At 45.1% G+C, this 16,752-nt stretch overlaps 1 protein-coding gene across 3 annotated transcripts in view; it reads left to right on the forward strand.

Annotated features, from left to right (window-relative positions):
- The window catches only part of CUL4B (cullin 4B), a 581,072-nt gene that overhangs the window by 186,271 nt on the left and 378,049 nt on the right, over positions 1-16,752 (forward strand). For all 3 annotated transcript variants that reach the window (XM_069212058.1, XM_069212066.1, XM_069212075.1), the window contains one exon: positions 5,640-5,832. In XM_069212058.1, the coding sequence (XP_069068159.1) occupies positions 5,640-5,832 (193 nt within the window). The remainder of the gene's footprint in view (positions 1-5,639; positions 5,833-16,752) is intronic.

The following is a 16,752-nucleotide window of genomic DNA, read 5'->3' on the forward strand; positions in this document are numbered from 1 at the left end:
AAAGGCTCCCCTGAACCTAAGAATTTAGATACCTGCAACTACAAGTATAAGAGGACTGCTGAGCTGAAAGACCCCTGCAGAAGAAGAAAGAAGACACCAACTGCTTTGGCCCCAGTCCTACCGGCCTGTCTCCTGCCTTCTAAAGAAACCTGCTCCAGCAACGCTTTCCCCAGGACCAGCTACCTCTGAATCCTCAGAGGACTACCCTGCTTCAAGAGGAACAAGAAACTCCAGAGGACAGCGGCCCTGTTCCAAAAAGACTGCAACTTTGTTACAGAGGAGCAGATTTAAAGACCTCTGCAAGAAGCGTGAGACTTGCAACACTGCACCCGGCGACCCTGACTCGACTGGTGGAGAAACAACGCTACAGGGAGGACCCTCCGGCGACTACAAGACTGTGAGTAACCAAAGTTGTCCCCCCTGAGCCCCCACAGCGACGCCTGCAGATGGAATCCCGAGGCTCCCCCTGACCGCGACTGCCTGACTCTAAAATCCCGACGGCTGGAAAAGACCCTGCACCCACAGCCCCCAGCACCTGAAGGATAGGAACTCCAGTGCAGGAGTGACCCCCAGGAGGCCCTCTCCCTTGCCCAGGTGGTGGCTACCCCGAGGAGCCCCCCCCCCCCCTTGCCTGCCTGCACCGCTGAAGAGACCCCCTTGGTCTCCCATTGGAAACCCGACACTAGTTTGCACACTGCACCCGGCCGCCCCTGCGCTGCTGAGGGTGTACTTTTTGTGTGGACTTGTGTCCCCCCCCGGTGCCCTACAAAACCCCCCTGGTCTGCCCTCCGAAGACGCGGGTACTTACCTGCTGGCAGACCGGAATCGGGCCCCCCCTTCTCTCCATTGAAGCCTATGCGTTTTGGGCACCACTTTGAACTCTGCACCTGACCGGCCCTGAGCTGCTGGTGTGGTGACTTTGGGGTTGCTCTGAACCCCCAAAGGTGGGCTACCTTGGACCCCAATCTGAACCCCGTAAGTGGTTTACTTACCTGCAAAAACCAACATTACTTTACCTCCCCCAGGAACTGTGAAAATTGCACTGTGTCCAGTTTTAAAACAAGCTATATGTGTTTTATGTAAAAAGTATACATGCTATTGTAATTATTCAAAGTTCCTATAGTACTTACCTGCAATACCTTTCAAATGAGATATTACATGTAGAATTTGAACCTGTGGTTCTTAAAATAAACTAAGAAAACCTATTGGCTTGAAATTGTCTCTGAGTGTGTGTTCCTCATTTATTGCCTGTGTGTATGTACAAGAAATGCTTAACACTACTTCTTTGATGAGCCTACTGCTCGGCCACACTACCACAAAATAGAGCATTAGTATTATCTCTTTTTGCCACTATCTTACCTCTAAGGGGAACCCTTGGACTCTGTGCATGCTATTCCTTACTTTGAAATAGCACATACAGAGCCAACTTCCTACAACAGTGCCTTGCACAAAAATGGTCACAAGCACAGGGTCAACTTCAAGATCTAGTGTTGATAGACTGCCAAACATACATGTCCCTTCAGTGGTGGAATTCCACAAATCTAAACAAAGGGCGGCCATTTCAAGACCCTGTGCCTCACACCATAATTACAACAGATGCTTCAATGATTGGCTGGGGAGCTCATCTTAACAATCACAACATCCAAGGACAATGGGATGCCCAACACAAACCGCTACACATAAATCACTTAGAGTTGTTAGCTGTCTTCCTAGCACTCAAAGCTTTACAGCCTCTTTTCACTCACACGAATGTCCTGATCAAAACAGACAACATGACCACCATGTATTACCTAAACAAGCAGGGAGGGACACATTCGTCCCAACTCTCCCTCCTAGCTCCAAAAAATTGGAAATGGGCAATACACAACCAAATTCACCTGGGAGCACAATACATTCCAGAGATACACAACCACTTGGCAGATGTTCTCAGCAGAAATCCTCAACAAACACACGAGTGGGAGATTAACCCTCAAGTACTTCAAAAATAATGTAAACAATGGGGAACACCAAACATAGATCTGTGAGCCACAAGCATCCAGACACCTACATCCCCTATCCAAGGGCAATGCTCTGTGGATCAATTGGTCAGGGTTATTTGCTTTGGCTTTCCCCCCCTCTCCCATGCATTCCGTTACCAGTCAACAAATTGCATAAAAACACACTCAGTGTGATACTCGTAACACCAACGTGGGCACGTCAACCGTGGTACACAACATTGTTAGACCTGTCAGTAGTACCACACTCCAAGCTCCCAAATAGACCAGACCTTTTGACACAAAACAAAGGGCAGATCAGGCACCCAAATCCCAACATACTCAATCTGTTGATTTGGCTCCTGAGGTCATAGAATTTGGGTATTTACAACTACCATCAGAATGTATTGGTAGTGATTAAGCAAGCAAGAAAACCCACTACTAGACAGTGCTATGCTAACAAATGGAAAATATTTGTATATTACTGTCAGTCTAAACAGATTGCCCCTCTTACAGCATCAATACAAGATATTGTATGCTATTTACTTCATTTACAAAAATCACATTTAGCATTCTCATCCATAAAAATACATCTTACTGCAATTTCTGCATACTTGCAAAATTTACAGCACAGATTTTTATTTAGAGTTCCTGTTATCAAAGCCTTCATGGAAGGCTTAAAACACATCATTCCACCCAGAACACCTCCAGTTCCTTCTTGGAATTTAAACATAGTGCTTACCAGACTTATGGACCCTCCATTTGAACCTATGCACTCATGTCAAATGCAAGTCTTAACATGGAAGGTTGCCTTCCTAGTCGCAATTACATCATTGCGAAGAGTCAGTGAAATTCAAGCTTTCACTATTGAAGAACCGTTCATACAAGTACACAAACATAAAGTTGTACTACGAACTAACCCTAAATTTCTACCAAAAGTGGTATCACCGTTTCATATTAATCAAACGGTGGAGCTACCAGTCTTCTTCCCCCAGACAGATTCTGTGGCAGAAAGAGCTCTACATACATTAGACATTAAAAGAGCACTAATGTACTATATAGATAGAACGAAACCATTCAGGAAAACTAAACAGCTATTTGTAGCCTTTTCAAAAACCTCATACTAGTAACCCCATTTCAAAATGAGGATTAGCAATATGGATAGTAAGATGCATCCAAACATGCTAGGTTTAAGCCAAAAGACAACTCTTAGTTACTCCTAAAGCACATTCCACAAGGAAAAAAGGTGCTACAATGGCTTTTTTAGGAAGCATACCAATGGCTGAAATATGTAAAGCAGCTACTTGGTCGACACTACATTCATTTACTAAACACTATTGTGTAGATGTTTTAGCAACACAGCAAGCCACAATAGGTCAAGCTGTACTCGGAACATTATTTCAAACAACTTCAATTCCTACAGGCTAACCACTGCTTTTATGGGAGGACAAACTGCTTTGTAGTCTATGCACAGCATGTGTATCTACAGCTACACATGCCATTGAACGGAAAATGTCACTTACCCAGTGTACATCTGTTCGTGGCATGTTCCTCTCATGCACCCTCCCACCTCCCCGGAAGCCTGTAGTAGTTTAAGTTAAACAAATGTACAAATGTAGATATATATACATATTTAACATTCCATTAGCATAGACCTCTCTTTTCTTTATACTCTATCACTCCTACCTTACCCTCTGCGGGAAAACAATCTAACATGGACTCGATGCCCATGCGCACTATCACCAAGAGGAGGAGTCACTCTATCTCGTGACTCGAAAAAGCTTCTTTGAAAAAAACCAACTTGTAACTCTCCGAGACCAACACTAGATGGCGATATATGCACAGCATGTGAAGCTGCAGCACTACATGCCACGAACAGATGTAAACTGGGTAAGTGACATTTTCCATATCCTTGATTTTGTTCTATGACCTGGTTCCTTGGATTAGAAGTCTCATGCATCTTCCTGGGGTCTCGTGCACCATGGCACATGCAGGCCTTGCAGTGGAACCTCTGCTATTATTGGGCTGCCTGTCAGACAGAATCTGTATTACAAAGGAGCCAAACAAGATGTTCAGTGATGGCAGTTGGACAGCATCCTGTCATACAGCAGGCCATTCTCACTACCTGAACCAGAGCTTGCAGTAGTGACACTCATTATTTTCAGGGTGGAGGAGTGACTTAGAGGAAGTGAACTTCAGGATCTCTGGTCTCCACATCAATCTTTTAAACCTTCTTTGCTTTTGTTTGGCTCCAAAAGCCTTTCTCACATCTATCAACTGGAGACGTGTGCAGTACTAAAGGACAACAAGACTGCCTTGTGACACTGCAACAAGTAGAAGAGAGTGACATTTTGGACTTTGTGCCAGTTGGCTGTGCCATTTTGTAAATTGTTAGGCTGATAGGGGATCTCCCTGCTAGCCAGTTACCTGGAGGGCTCACTCCAAGCCAGGGAAGACAGGCTCAGCAGACATCAGCTGGCAGACCACGAATAATATCTTTATCTGGTACTAGCTCGGGGCTTCCTTGCTCAGGAGGGCATGCCCTGGATTCATTCTTTTGCCATCTAGGCTCCACGGAGAGGCCTGCTGAGACTTTTTTTTCTCCCCCCCCCCCCCCCCCCCCCCAAGTATTCTATTCATCACCTTTGAGTTTTAGGTGCGTCTGTCAGATTAGCACTAGGACTCAGGAAATAGTCTAGGGTTGTTGGTGGGAGAGCATGGTGGTCATGCCTATAAAATGGCACAGCCATCCACATCAGAAGATAATTGTTTTTTTTGTTACTTTTCAGTTCTTCAATGATGTTGCAAAACCTATTGACTAAGCCAATATTTCCCAAATGTGATACGTATTGGCTTGCAACTTATTGGCTATGCCAATGCTCATTTTACACAACAGCTTTTTCGTATTCTCTTTCTAGCTAGACGCTTCATATGCAGCTTCTGCTTCACAAATTTCAACAATGTGAATATGTTGGGAAGGAGTGAAAGCCAGAAGTCATAGAAATAAAGGTTGATGAAGTCATGTTCTAGCACATTTTATTCACCTTCACAGTGTGTCCGTCCAGTCTTCGAATTCCTGGTTGCTTTCTAGTTTAGGGTGAAAATTCAATTCTGTGATGCTGAAGGTCTTTTGTCTGTTAAGGCGGTCTGCTGCTCATTGGGAACAGGAAGAGTATCTCAAGTTCATGAAACTAATAGGTTTGTGAGATGTTACTAATTGCATTCAATAGCTGTCTTCGTAAGATAAACAACATTGGTTTCTGGTCTACCTAAGGTTTCCCTATTAGGCAACCTTGCCTCCTCCTCTCTTTCATTTCATCCCCTTCTCAGTTAAAGAAGGTAATACCTCTCTTCATGTTGCAGTCCCCTCCCAGGTACCCATTAATAGCCACTTATGACTTTCATTAATTCAGTTGGGTATGGCATCCCCCATACCGCCACCCACCTCTTATGTGAGCCCTAAGTGCAAACCCCATTCTTGTACAAATTTCTTTTTTGTATGTTTGTTTTCAAAGTATATGATCTTTTTGTATTAAACTATTCACACTATAGTTCATGAATCCTCACTGAACAACTCCTAGCCTTACTGTCTTAATTTCGTGCATTGATGTTTCTAAAAAGAGTAACAGTATTTTTGGTTTGGTAATTTTGATGCATTTCTTACAGGCATTTGGCAGTACTATTGTAATTAACCCTGAAAAGGATAGGACCATGGTTCAAGAGCTGCTGGATTTCAAGGATAAGGTGGACCATGTTATTGATGTATGCTTCCTGAAGAATGAAAAATTTGTCAATGCTATGAAGGAAGCTTTTGAAACCTTCATTAACAAAAGACCAAATAAGCCTGCTGAATTGATTGGTAAAGTTTGTTTTAGACTTGTAGCTGCCATAATGCAAAATGTCATTTATGTTCAACTGTTCGTATAGTGTGAAGCTAATGTATATATGTGTATATGTATGTATGTGTATATGTATGTATGTATGTGTATATGTATGTATGTGTGTATGTATATATGTATGTGTATATGTATGTGTATATGTATATGTGTATATGTATGTGTGTGTATGTGTATGTTAATATAATCTTATTTCATTATTTATGTTTTTAATATGGTAGTGCATGCAGTTGTCCTACAGGTTTTTTCTACTGGCTAAAGTGTGTTTGTAGGCCTAGGAGTGTCCACATGTATTTCAAATGTGATTCCTAAAATACCTAAACACATTGCTTAATATACAAACATATTCATTTAAATAGGTTCAACAAAATAACATGTCTGCCAGAGCAGATTGCCCAGTTTTATAAAGTGTTTGCTTGCATGCAGGTCAAGAAACAAAAATTAATGCAAGCTGCAAAGTTAAAACCATGTTTAGTTGGGGGTGGGGGTGGAGGGGGGGTGGAGAACAATTCTGATGTGCACTTCTAGTTCAGATTCCTCATTTTTGATTATCCTTCAGGTGTGATACTGGGTCCAGAATCTTATATCTTAGCAGTAGCTTGTAGGCAATGCTACATGGAGCAGAAGGGATCCCAGCTGTGTCTTTGTTCCTGTACCAGATGTGACAAAATTGTTCTATATGTGCTTCAGATATTGACTTTGAACTCCTTCATTTTGCGGTGCAATTGTATTCTTTTGAACCTGTGTACAGAATGTTCATGTTAGAATTATTCTCTCCATAAGTGTGAGTGATTGCACTGCTCAGCTTGCTGTTAGAAAGTGTGTTTCTAGTTCAGAAAACAAATGTCCATGCTTAGAAATTAAGCTACTGTGTGTATTATTTGCGATCTGCCAGCTGAGGTGGTAGATGTCATCCTGACCGTCAGATGCCCCTCCATGGAATCCATCTATTCTGGACACTGGTACAAGTTTGTAACCTGGTGTGGTGTCTGGAGTACTGACCCTTTACAAGCAAAGCAGTTACGTGTTCTGGTTTTTGTTTAATCCTTATCCTAGCAAAGCCTTGCAGTGGGCACTGTAAAAGGGTATTCTATGTTTTCCGGACCAACCATATTGTCAATAACCTGTTTTGATTAGATTTATTAAAGGGTGGATGCATATGTTCGCTCAAATACTTTGTGATGCATCATTCGGGCATTATTGTGGTCTTAGCATGCCTCAGATATGCACTTTGGGCCTATATATAGCTGCTTGGTACATCTCTTGACCTTAAAGACAGTCTTCCTCATAGTGATTATATCATCTCATCTCATGAGTTAACTGCAGGAACTTTAAGTAAAACCATGTTACAACTCATTTTTCCTGGACAAATTGGTGCTGAGGACTTGCTCAGCCTTCTTACCAAAAGTCTTAGTGTCCTGAATTTGACCAGTCTATTATTCTACCAGTGTTCTTTGCCCGGCTTACCCTTCCAAAGAGGAGGGAGAGGGTCCATGGATTGGACCCCAAAACAGAGTAGCCACCTGAGAGTCCTGGGGGCCCATTCTACCAGGGCTAAGGGTGCTACCACTGCATTCATACAAGGCGTGCATGTCCTTCATATTCTCTGGACTGCTACATGACACCAAAACAGTGGATTAGGGAAATCAGAGACCCAGTTATTTGTGAATGTCAGAACATGCATTTTATCAGGTGCTCCATGTTGGAAAGTGCCCCTTTTTGACATGGTCACCCCATGTTTTGGCTTGTATTCAATGCAGTTTTAACTGAAAGTGCACCTGGGTTCCTGCCAACCAGTCCCCCAGTGCCAGATCTCTTTCCCTAAAACTGTGCAAGTGTTCCACAATTGGCAATACCTTTAGCCCCTGTAAGCCTCTAGTAAATGGTTCCCCTGGTGCCTAGGGCATGGTGTACCAAAGAGGGTCCCCCGGGCTGGGGCATGTATTGTGCCACCCTCAGGGACCCCTCACCTAACACACACTGTTTGCTGTTGCAGGCTGCGTGTCTTGGTGCAGCTAAAAGTGAAAACACAACATAGCACACAGCCTGTGTGCCATGTCCCCTAACACTGCATGCAGTACATGTAAGTCACCCCTACAGCAGGCTTTCCAGCCATACGGTAGGGTGCATTATATTGCATGTGAGTACATATCCGTATGAGCAGATGTGCCCCTGCTATGTCTGTCGATTCTTAAATATAGCGAGTGAACAGGGAAGCCATTTTAAGAACATGTGCTGGGCACTGGTCACTAGGAGTTCCCCAACAACATGAAGACTTCCCTGAAAATAGGAATGTTTGGTATCAAACATCTCATATTAATATGTTCGATGGCATCTGTCGCTGTAGATACGCATGTTTTGCATAGCTCGCCATCTGGTGTTGGGCCGGAGTGTTACAAGTTGTTTTTCTTCGAAGAAGTCTTTCGAGTCACGGGACCGAGTGACTCCTCCTTTTGTCTCCATTGCGCATGGGCGTCGACTCCATCTTCGATTGTTTTTTTTCCGCCATCGGGTTCGGACGTGTTCCTGTCGCTCCGAGTTTCGGAACGGAAAGATAGCTAATTTCGGAAGATTTTCGTCGGTATTGTTGCGTTCGGGATCGGCGTAGTTAGATTCAACACCGCATTGAAGATCGAAGAGCTCCGGTGCCCTTCGGGGTAGTTTTTCGATCCCCCGTCGGGGCCTGGTCGGCCCGACCGCGTGCAGAAGAACGCCGATGGAACGGACCCCGTTCCGTTTCTGTCCCAAATGCCACAATAAATACCCCTATACAGACCAACACTTGGTCTGTAACCTGTGCCTGTCACCTGAGCATAGTGAAGACACTTGCGAGGCCTGTCGTGCGTTCCGGTCCCGAAAAACACTCCGAGACCGTCGAGCCAGAAGACTTCAGATGGCGTCCGCGCCGACAGCCCACCGGGAGTTCGAGGAACAAGAAGAGGAGGGAACCTTTTCGATCCAAGAATCGGACTCCGAAGGATTCGACGATACACAAACCGTGAGTAAGACGTCGAAAGCCACTCAGAAGAAGATTTACAAGGCCCAGGGGACGCCACTGCCACCAGGCCATGGCTCGACCCATAAATTCGGTGACCGACCGTCGGCACCGAAAAAGGCCCAAGCAGTGCCGAGATCGTCCGACTCCGGTCGAGACACCGGCACGCAGCCTTCTCGGGACCGAGAAAGTGCTGGAGACAAGCATCGACACCGAGATACCGGTGTAGACACGGCTCGACGCCGAGACAGCGGCACCGAAGAAGATCGACGCCGAGAGGTTTCGGCCCCGAAAAAGAAAAAAGTCACCTCGGAGCCGAAAAAAGATGCAGACAGGGTTTCGGTGCCAAAACAAACTGCAACCGACCCAGTTTCAGGCTCTTATACAGAAGAGCACTCGCTAACCTCCCAAATGCAAAAGCATAGGTTTGAGGAAGAGCTACACTCAACTGATGTAGACCATACGCAAAAGCGTATTTTCATTCAGCAGGGGACAGGAAAAATAAGCACCCTTCCCCCTATTAGAAGAAAGAGAAGATTGGAGTTCCAAACTGAACAGACACCACAAACAAAAGTGGTGAAAAAAGTTACCCCACCACCCTCTCCTCCACCTGTGATTAACGTCTCACCAGCACAAACTCCATCACATTCCCCAGCTCACACCACCATGAGCCAGGGTGACCAAGATCAAGACGCATGGGACTTATACGACGCCCCAGTGTCAGATAACAGTCCGGAGGCATACCCTACGAAGCCATCTCCACCAGAGGACAGCACTGCGTATTCTCAAGTGGTGGCTAGAGCAGCACAATTTCACAATGTAAGCCTCCACTCAGAACAGGTCGAGGATGACTTTTTATTCAACACACTCTCCTCCACCCACAGCTCCTACCAAAGCCTGCCTATGCTCCCTGGTATGCTCCGGCACGCAAAAGAAATCTTTAAGGAGCCGGTCAAAAGCAGGGCAATCACACCAAGAGTGGAAAAAAAGTACAAGGCGCCTCCTACAGACCCGGCTTTCATCACTACACAGCTGCCACCAGACTCTGTCGTTGTAGGAGCAGCTAGGAAAAGGGCCAACTCCCACACATCTGGAGATGCACCACCCCCAGATAAAGAAAGCCGCAAGTTCGATGCAGCTGGTAAGAGAGTCGCAGCACAAGCTGCAAACCAGTGGCGCATCGCTAACTCCCAGGCACTACTTGCGCGCTATGACAGAGCCCATTGGGATGAGATGCAACATCTCATTGACCATCTGCCCAAGGACCTACAAAATAGGGCAAAACAAGTGGTTGAGGAGGGACAGACCATTTCCAACAACCAAATCCGCTCCTCCATGGACGCTGCAGATACAGCTGCACGGACAATTAATACATCTGTAACTATCAGAAGGCATGCATGGCTCCGAACGTCTGGATTTAAACCAGAGATTCAGCAAGCAGTTCTCAATATGCCTTTTAATGAAAAAGAACTGTTCGGTCCAGAAGTGGACACAGCGATTGAGAAGCTCAAAAAAGACACGGACACTGCTAAAGCCATGGGCGCACTCTACTCCCCGCAGAGCAGAGGGAATTACAGCACATTCCGTAAAACACCCTTTAGAGGGGGGTTTCGGGGTCAGAGCACACAAGCCAGCACCTCACAGGCAACACCGTCCAGTTACCAGGGACAGTACAGAGGAGGTTTTCGGGGACAATATAGAGGAGGGCAATTCCCTAGGAATAGAGGAAAATTTCAAAGCCCCAAAACCCCTACTACTAAGCAGTGACTCACATGTCACTCATCCCCTCCACACAACACCAGTGGGGGGAAGAATAAGTCATTATTACAAAGCATGGGAGGAAATCACTACAGACACTTGGGTTCTAGCAATTATCCAACATGGTTATTGCATAGAATTTCATCAATTCCCTCCAAACATACCACCAAAAGCACAAAATTTTACAAAACATCATTCCAATCTCCTGGAGATAGAAGTGCAGGCACTATTGCAAAAGAATGCAATCGAATTAGTGCCAAACACACAAATAAACACAGGGGTTTACTCACTGTACTTTCTGATACCAAAGAAGGACAAAACGCTGAGACCAATCCTAGACCTCAGAATAGTGAACACATTCATCAAATCAGACCATTTTCACATGGTCACACTACAAGAAGTATTACCATTGCTAAAACTACACGACTACATGTCAACTTTAGACCTCAAGGACGTGTATTTCCATATACCAATACACCCATCGCACAGGAAATACCTAAGGTTTGTATTCAAAGGAATACATTACCAATTCAAGGTACTGCCTTTCGGATTAACAACCGCACCAAGAGTCTTTACCAAATGTCTAGCGGTAGTCGCTGCACACATCAGAAGGCAGCAAATACATGTGTTCCCATATCTAGACGACTGGCTAATCAAGGCCCATTCGTTAATAGAGTGCTCAAATCACACAAATCAGATCATACAAACCCTCTTCAAACTAGGGTTCACCGTCAACTTCACAAAATCCAACATTCTGCCGTGCAAGGTACAACAATACCTAGGAGCCATAATAGACACAACAAAAGGAGTAGCCACTCCAAGTCCCCAAAGAATTCAAAATTTCAACACCATCATACAACGCATGTATCCAACACAAAAGATACAAGCAAAGATGGTATTACAACTCCTAGGCATGATGTCTTCATGCATAGCCATTGTCCCAAACGCAAGACTGCACATGAGGCCCTTACAACAGTGCCTAGCATCACAGTGGTCTCAAGCACAGGGTCATCTTCTAGATCTGGTGTTAATAGACCGCCAAACTTACCTCTCGCTTCTGTGGTGGAACAACATAAATTTAAACAAAGGGCGGCCTTTCCAAGACCCAGTGCCACAATACGTAATAACAACAGATGCTTCCATGACAGGGTGGGGAGCACACCTCGATCACCACAGCATACAAGGACAATGGAACGTACATCAAACAAGACTGCATATAAATCACCTAGAACTTCTAGCAGTTTTTCAAGCACTAAAAGCTTTCCAACCAATAATGGTTCACAAATACATTCTCGTCAAGACAGACAACATGACAACAATGTATTATCTAAACAAGCAAGGGGGGACGCACTCCACGCAGTTAAGCCGGCTAGCACAAAAAATTTGGCGTTGGGCAATTCACAACCAAATTCGCCTAATAGCACAATTTATACCAGGGATCCAAAATCAACTCGCAGACAATCTCTCTCGAGATCACCAACAGGTCCACGAATGGGAAATTCACCCCCAAATTCTGAACACCTATTTCAAACTCTGGGGAACACCTCAAATAGACTTGTTTGCGACGAAGGAGAACGCAAAATGCCAAAACTTCGCATCCAGATACCCACACAAACAGTCCCAAGGCAATGCCCTATGGATGAACTGGTCAGGGATATTTGCTTACGCTTTTCCTCCTCTCCCTCTCCTTCCTTACCTGGTAAACAAACTCAGTCAAAACAAACTCAAACTCATATTAATAGCACCAACTTGGGCAAGGCAACCCTGGTACACAACGCTGCTAGACCTATCAGTAGTACCCCACATCAAATTGCCCAACAGGCCAGATCTGTTGACACAACACCACCAAAAGATCAGACACCCAGATCCAGCATCGCTGAATCTAGCAATCTGGCTCCTGAAATCCTAGAATTCGGGCACTTACAACTTACCCAAGAATGTATGGAAGTCATAAAGCAAGCCAGAAGGCCATCCACCAGGCACTGCTATGCAAGTAAATGGAAGAGGTTTGTTTGCTACTGTCATATTAATCAAATACAACAATTACACACAACTCCAGAACATGTAGTGGGTTACTTGCTTCATTTACAAAAATCTAACCTGGCTTTCTCTTCCATTAAAATACACCTTGCAGCAATATCTGCATACTTGCAGACTACCTATTCAACTTCCCTATATAAGATACCAGTCATTAAAGCATTCATGGAGGGCCTTAGGAGAATTATACCACCAAGAACACCACCTGTTCCTTCATGGAACCTAAATGTTGTCCTAACTAGACTTATGGGTCCACCTTTTGAACCCATGCACTCCTGCGAAATACAGTTCCTAACCTGGAAGGTTGCATTTCTCATCGCCATTACTTCCCTAAGAAGAGTAAGCGAGATTCAGGCGTTTACAATACAAGAACCTTTTATACAACTACACAAGAATAAGGTCGTCCTAAGGACTAATCCTAAATTTTTGCCAAAGGTTATTTCACCGTTCCATCTAAATCAAACAGTGGAACTTCCAGTGTTCTTTCCACAGCCAGATACCGTAGCTGAAATGGCACTACATACATTAGATGTCAAAAGAGCATTGATGTATTACATTGACAGAACAAAGAACATCAGAAAGACTAAACAACTATTATTGCATTTCAAAAACCTCATGCAGGAAACCCAATATCAAAACAAGGTATAGCCAGATGGATAGTTAAATGCATCCAAATCTGCTACCTTAAAGCTAAACGACAGCTGCCCATTACACCAAGGGCACACTCAACCAGAAAGAAAGGTGCTACCATGGCCTTTCTAGGAAACATCCCAATGCAAGAAATATGTAAGGCAGCCACATGGTCTACGCCTCACACATTCACAAAGCACTACTGTGTAGACGTGTTATCCGCACAACAAGCCACAGTAGGTCAAGCCGTATTAAGAACATTATTTCAAACTACTTCCACTCCTACAGGCTGAGCCACCGCTTTTGGGGAGATAACTGCTTACTAGTCTATGCAAAACATGCGTATCTACAGCGACAGATGCCATCGAACTGAAAATGTCACTTACCCAGTGTACATCTGTTCGTGGCATCAGTCGCAGTAGATTCGCATGTGCCCACCCGCCTCCCCGGGAGCCTGTAGCAGTTCGGAAGTTACCTTCAACTATTTGTATATATATCATCTCAACCTTAAATAGTTACATACTTAGTCAATCCATTGCATGGGCACTATTACTACAATTCAACTCCTACCTCACCCTCTGCGGGGAAAAACAATCGAAGATGGAGTCGACGCCCATGCGCAATGGAGACAAAAGGAGGAGTCACTCGGTCCCGTGACTCGAAAGACTTCTTCGAAGAAAAACAACTTGTAACACTCCGGCCCAACACCAGATGGCGAGCTATGCAAAACATGCGAATCTACTGCGACTGATGCCACGAACAGATGTACACTGGGTAAGTGACATTTTCATTCCTCACTGATGCCAGTGTCAGATTTATTAATACATGCACCCAGAGGGCACCTTAGAAAACCTACCATTTAACTGTGTCCAGACTGACTGCCACCACCAGAACCCCCCCCCACCGAGGGTGAGAACCTTTGCTCTCAGATGGCCATAAACTAGGCCTGCCCTGGGAGAGGTGTCTATATACCTCGCCCAACTGGATGACCTGCATGTCAAGGCAGGGGGCTTCAAAGCCCACAGTCCTTGGAGTGCAGATATGGCTTCACTCAAAGAAGAGATGCCAACCGCACCAACCACCTCCGCCCGCCCCAGGGCCCATTTGGTCCCAGGACAGGTGGACAATTTAGTATGGAGAGGTGTGTCCACCCCTCAAGTCAGTCCCATCCCTAAGGTGGGCTGCTTGATGTGGACAAAACATGGAGAAAACTGCCAACACCAAGATGGCAGATTTAGGAACACCAAGATTCCTAGAGACATGACAAGTAAAGAAGCCCCTCATGAGAGTGAGTAGAAGGGGAGGTGGACAGTAATGCCACTGGAGACTCTACTGATAGTACCCCAGTAGATGGAGACAGTGAAGAAGCTTTACTCCAGAAACTAGCTAAGAGGGTAGAATTAGAGTCTAGAGTTTTAGCTATAGAAAAAGAGTTGAGCTGGGCCTAGGACCCATCTCTGATGGCAGCAACATTTTAAATAGAGAGAAAGAAGATCCCCAGAGGTATTGTCCCCAAATATTCAGAGGGTGCTATCATCACCAAGTGGTTCACTGCCTTCGATAGGGCTTGTGCCACATGGAAACTCGGCCAGAAATATTGGTGTTCTCTCCTCTGGGCCTGTTCTCAGGAAAGTGTACGGATAGACTCCTGACACTGACTGGAACAGATGCGGAGTCATATGACCACATGAAGGATACTGTGATTGAGGGCTTTAGGCTCCAAACTGAGGAGTTCAGGTTCAGGGAAACTAGAAAAGCCTATAGTCCATCCTCTGTAAATTGTATTGACTTCTCAGTCAAAACAAAAGGTGGCTGGTTAAAAGAGAACCAGGTGCACTACTACAATGGGGTTTCTAATCTTATTATGAAAGAGCATCAGTACCTGGTAGGCCTAGGTCCAATTTCTCCCCCACAATTGTGAAAGAAGGCAGACCACTGGGTCAAGACTAGGGCATCCAAGACAACTCATGGTGGCAGTGATGGAAAAAAAAGGGGGGGGGTTGCTAACCCCCACCCCTCTCCCCAAGAGAAAGATGGTAACCAGTCTCAAGATAAAATCAAAGCCTTCTAAAAGCCCCCAAAAACCTGTTCAGGAGTGTGGGCCCAGAGACGTATCACAAGCCTAAGGTGGGTACAAGGGTAAGAACTTTGACCCTGAGAAGGCTTGGTGCTTCAATTGCGAAGCCAATGGTCACAAAACTGGAGACCCTACCTGAACCAAAAAGAATCCCTCCTGCTGCAATTTAAGTCTCCAGATTAGATCTCAGGTGGGCCCTGACCATGTCGGAGATTTCACAGAAGTAACATTAGTCTCAGAGGGTGGGGTGGATGTAGCGGCCCTTTCTGCCTGGCCCAGTAATCTGGAGAAATAGAGACAACAGCCTCATAATAATGGAATCATAGTGGAAGCACTGAGGGATACAGTGACTGAAAAACTGATATCTCCATAACAGTATCTGACTGGTGAAACCTTTAGTCATCAATGCGGACAACTAAACTAATACTGATAACACAGGGTTTTGGGACTGAAGATGAAGTTACTTACCTCTGGCAACGCTTTATCTGGTAGAGACAATATCTAATTGCAGATTCCTTACCTTTGAATTTCCCCTAGGTGTCAGACTGGATCCAGAAGATTTTCATGAGCAGTACCCATATGCGTCGTTCAGTGGTGTTGATCGACTCTGGATCCATCGTCTGTCTCGTCTTTGTCAGATATAATGCTGCGGTTCCTATATAGGTACCACTTCAGTGCGCTGATGTCTATTTCTTTTCACAACTTTCAACACCAGAAGCGCAAAGCCATAAAGAAACTGGAAGTGGTCCCTCAAAACTAAGGGCCTGAGAGGGGAGTCCCTGCCCCTAGAAATCAGTTTTCAGAGCAGGGAGGATGGATGGGTCGGTAAAGAATCTGCAACTAGATACTCTCTCCAACAGATAAGCGTTACCGAAGGTAAGTAACTAGTTCACCTGATAGAGACGTCAAGTTGCAGATTCCTTACGTTTGAATAGATACCCAAGCAATACCGTCACTGGAGGTGGGGCTGCAAACCAAGTTCACAATAGAACATCCTGCAGGACCAAACGGGCAAAATGCCCGTCCCTACCAACCTGACTGTGGGTAAACGTGTGTAGAGATGCCCCCTTTTGCCAACTGACAGGTGTCAAGGACTGGAACTCCGCGTGCTAATGCAGTGGTTGCAGCTTTAGCTTGGGTAGACTGAGCATGCATACCCTCATGGGGTTGCCTTTTGGCCAGTACTTAGAAGATCTTAATGCATAGTACAACCTTCTGCACTGCCTCACCTTTCTGGGCACCCACATAACCTACCGGGGGATCAAAGAGAAGAGCATACTGATGATGTAGGAAGTTGGCTCTGTATACACTATTTCAAAGTAAGGAATAGTATGCACAGAGTCCAAGGGTTCCCCTTAGAGGTAAGATAGTGGCAAAAAGAGATAA

The sequence above is a fragment of the Pleurodeles waltl genome, chromosome 2_1 (genome assembly GCF_031143425.1).
Source record: "Pleurodeles waltl isolate 20211129_DDA chromosome 2_1, aPleWal1.hap1.20221129, whole genome shotgun sequence".
Lineage (NCBI taxonomy): Eukaryota > Metazoa > Chordata > Amphibia > Caudata > Salamandridae > Pleurodeles > Pleurodeles waltl.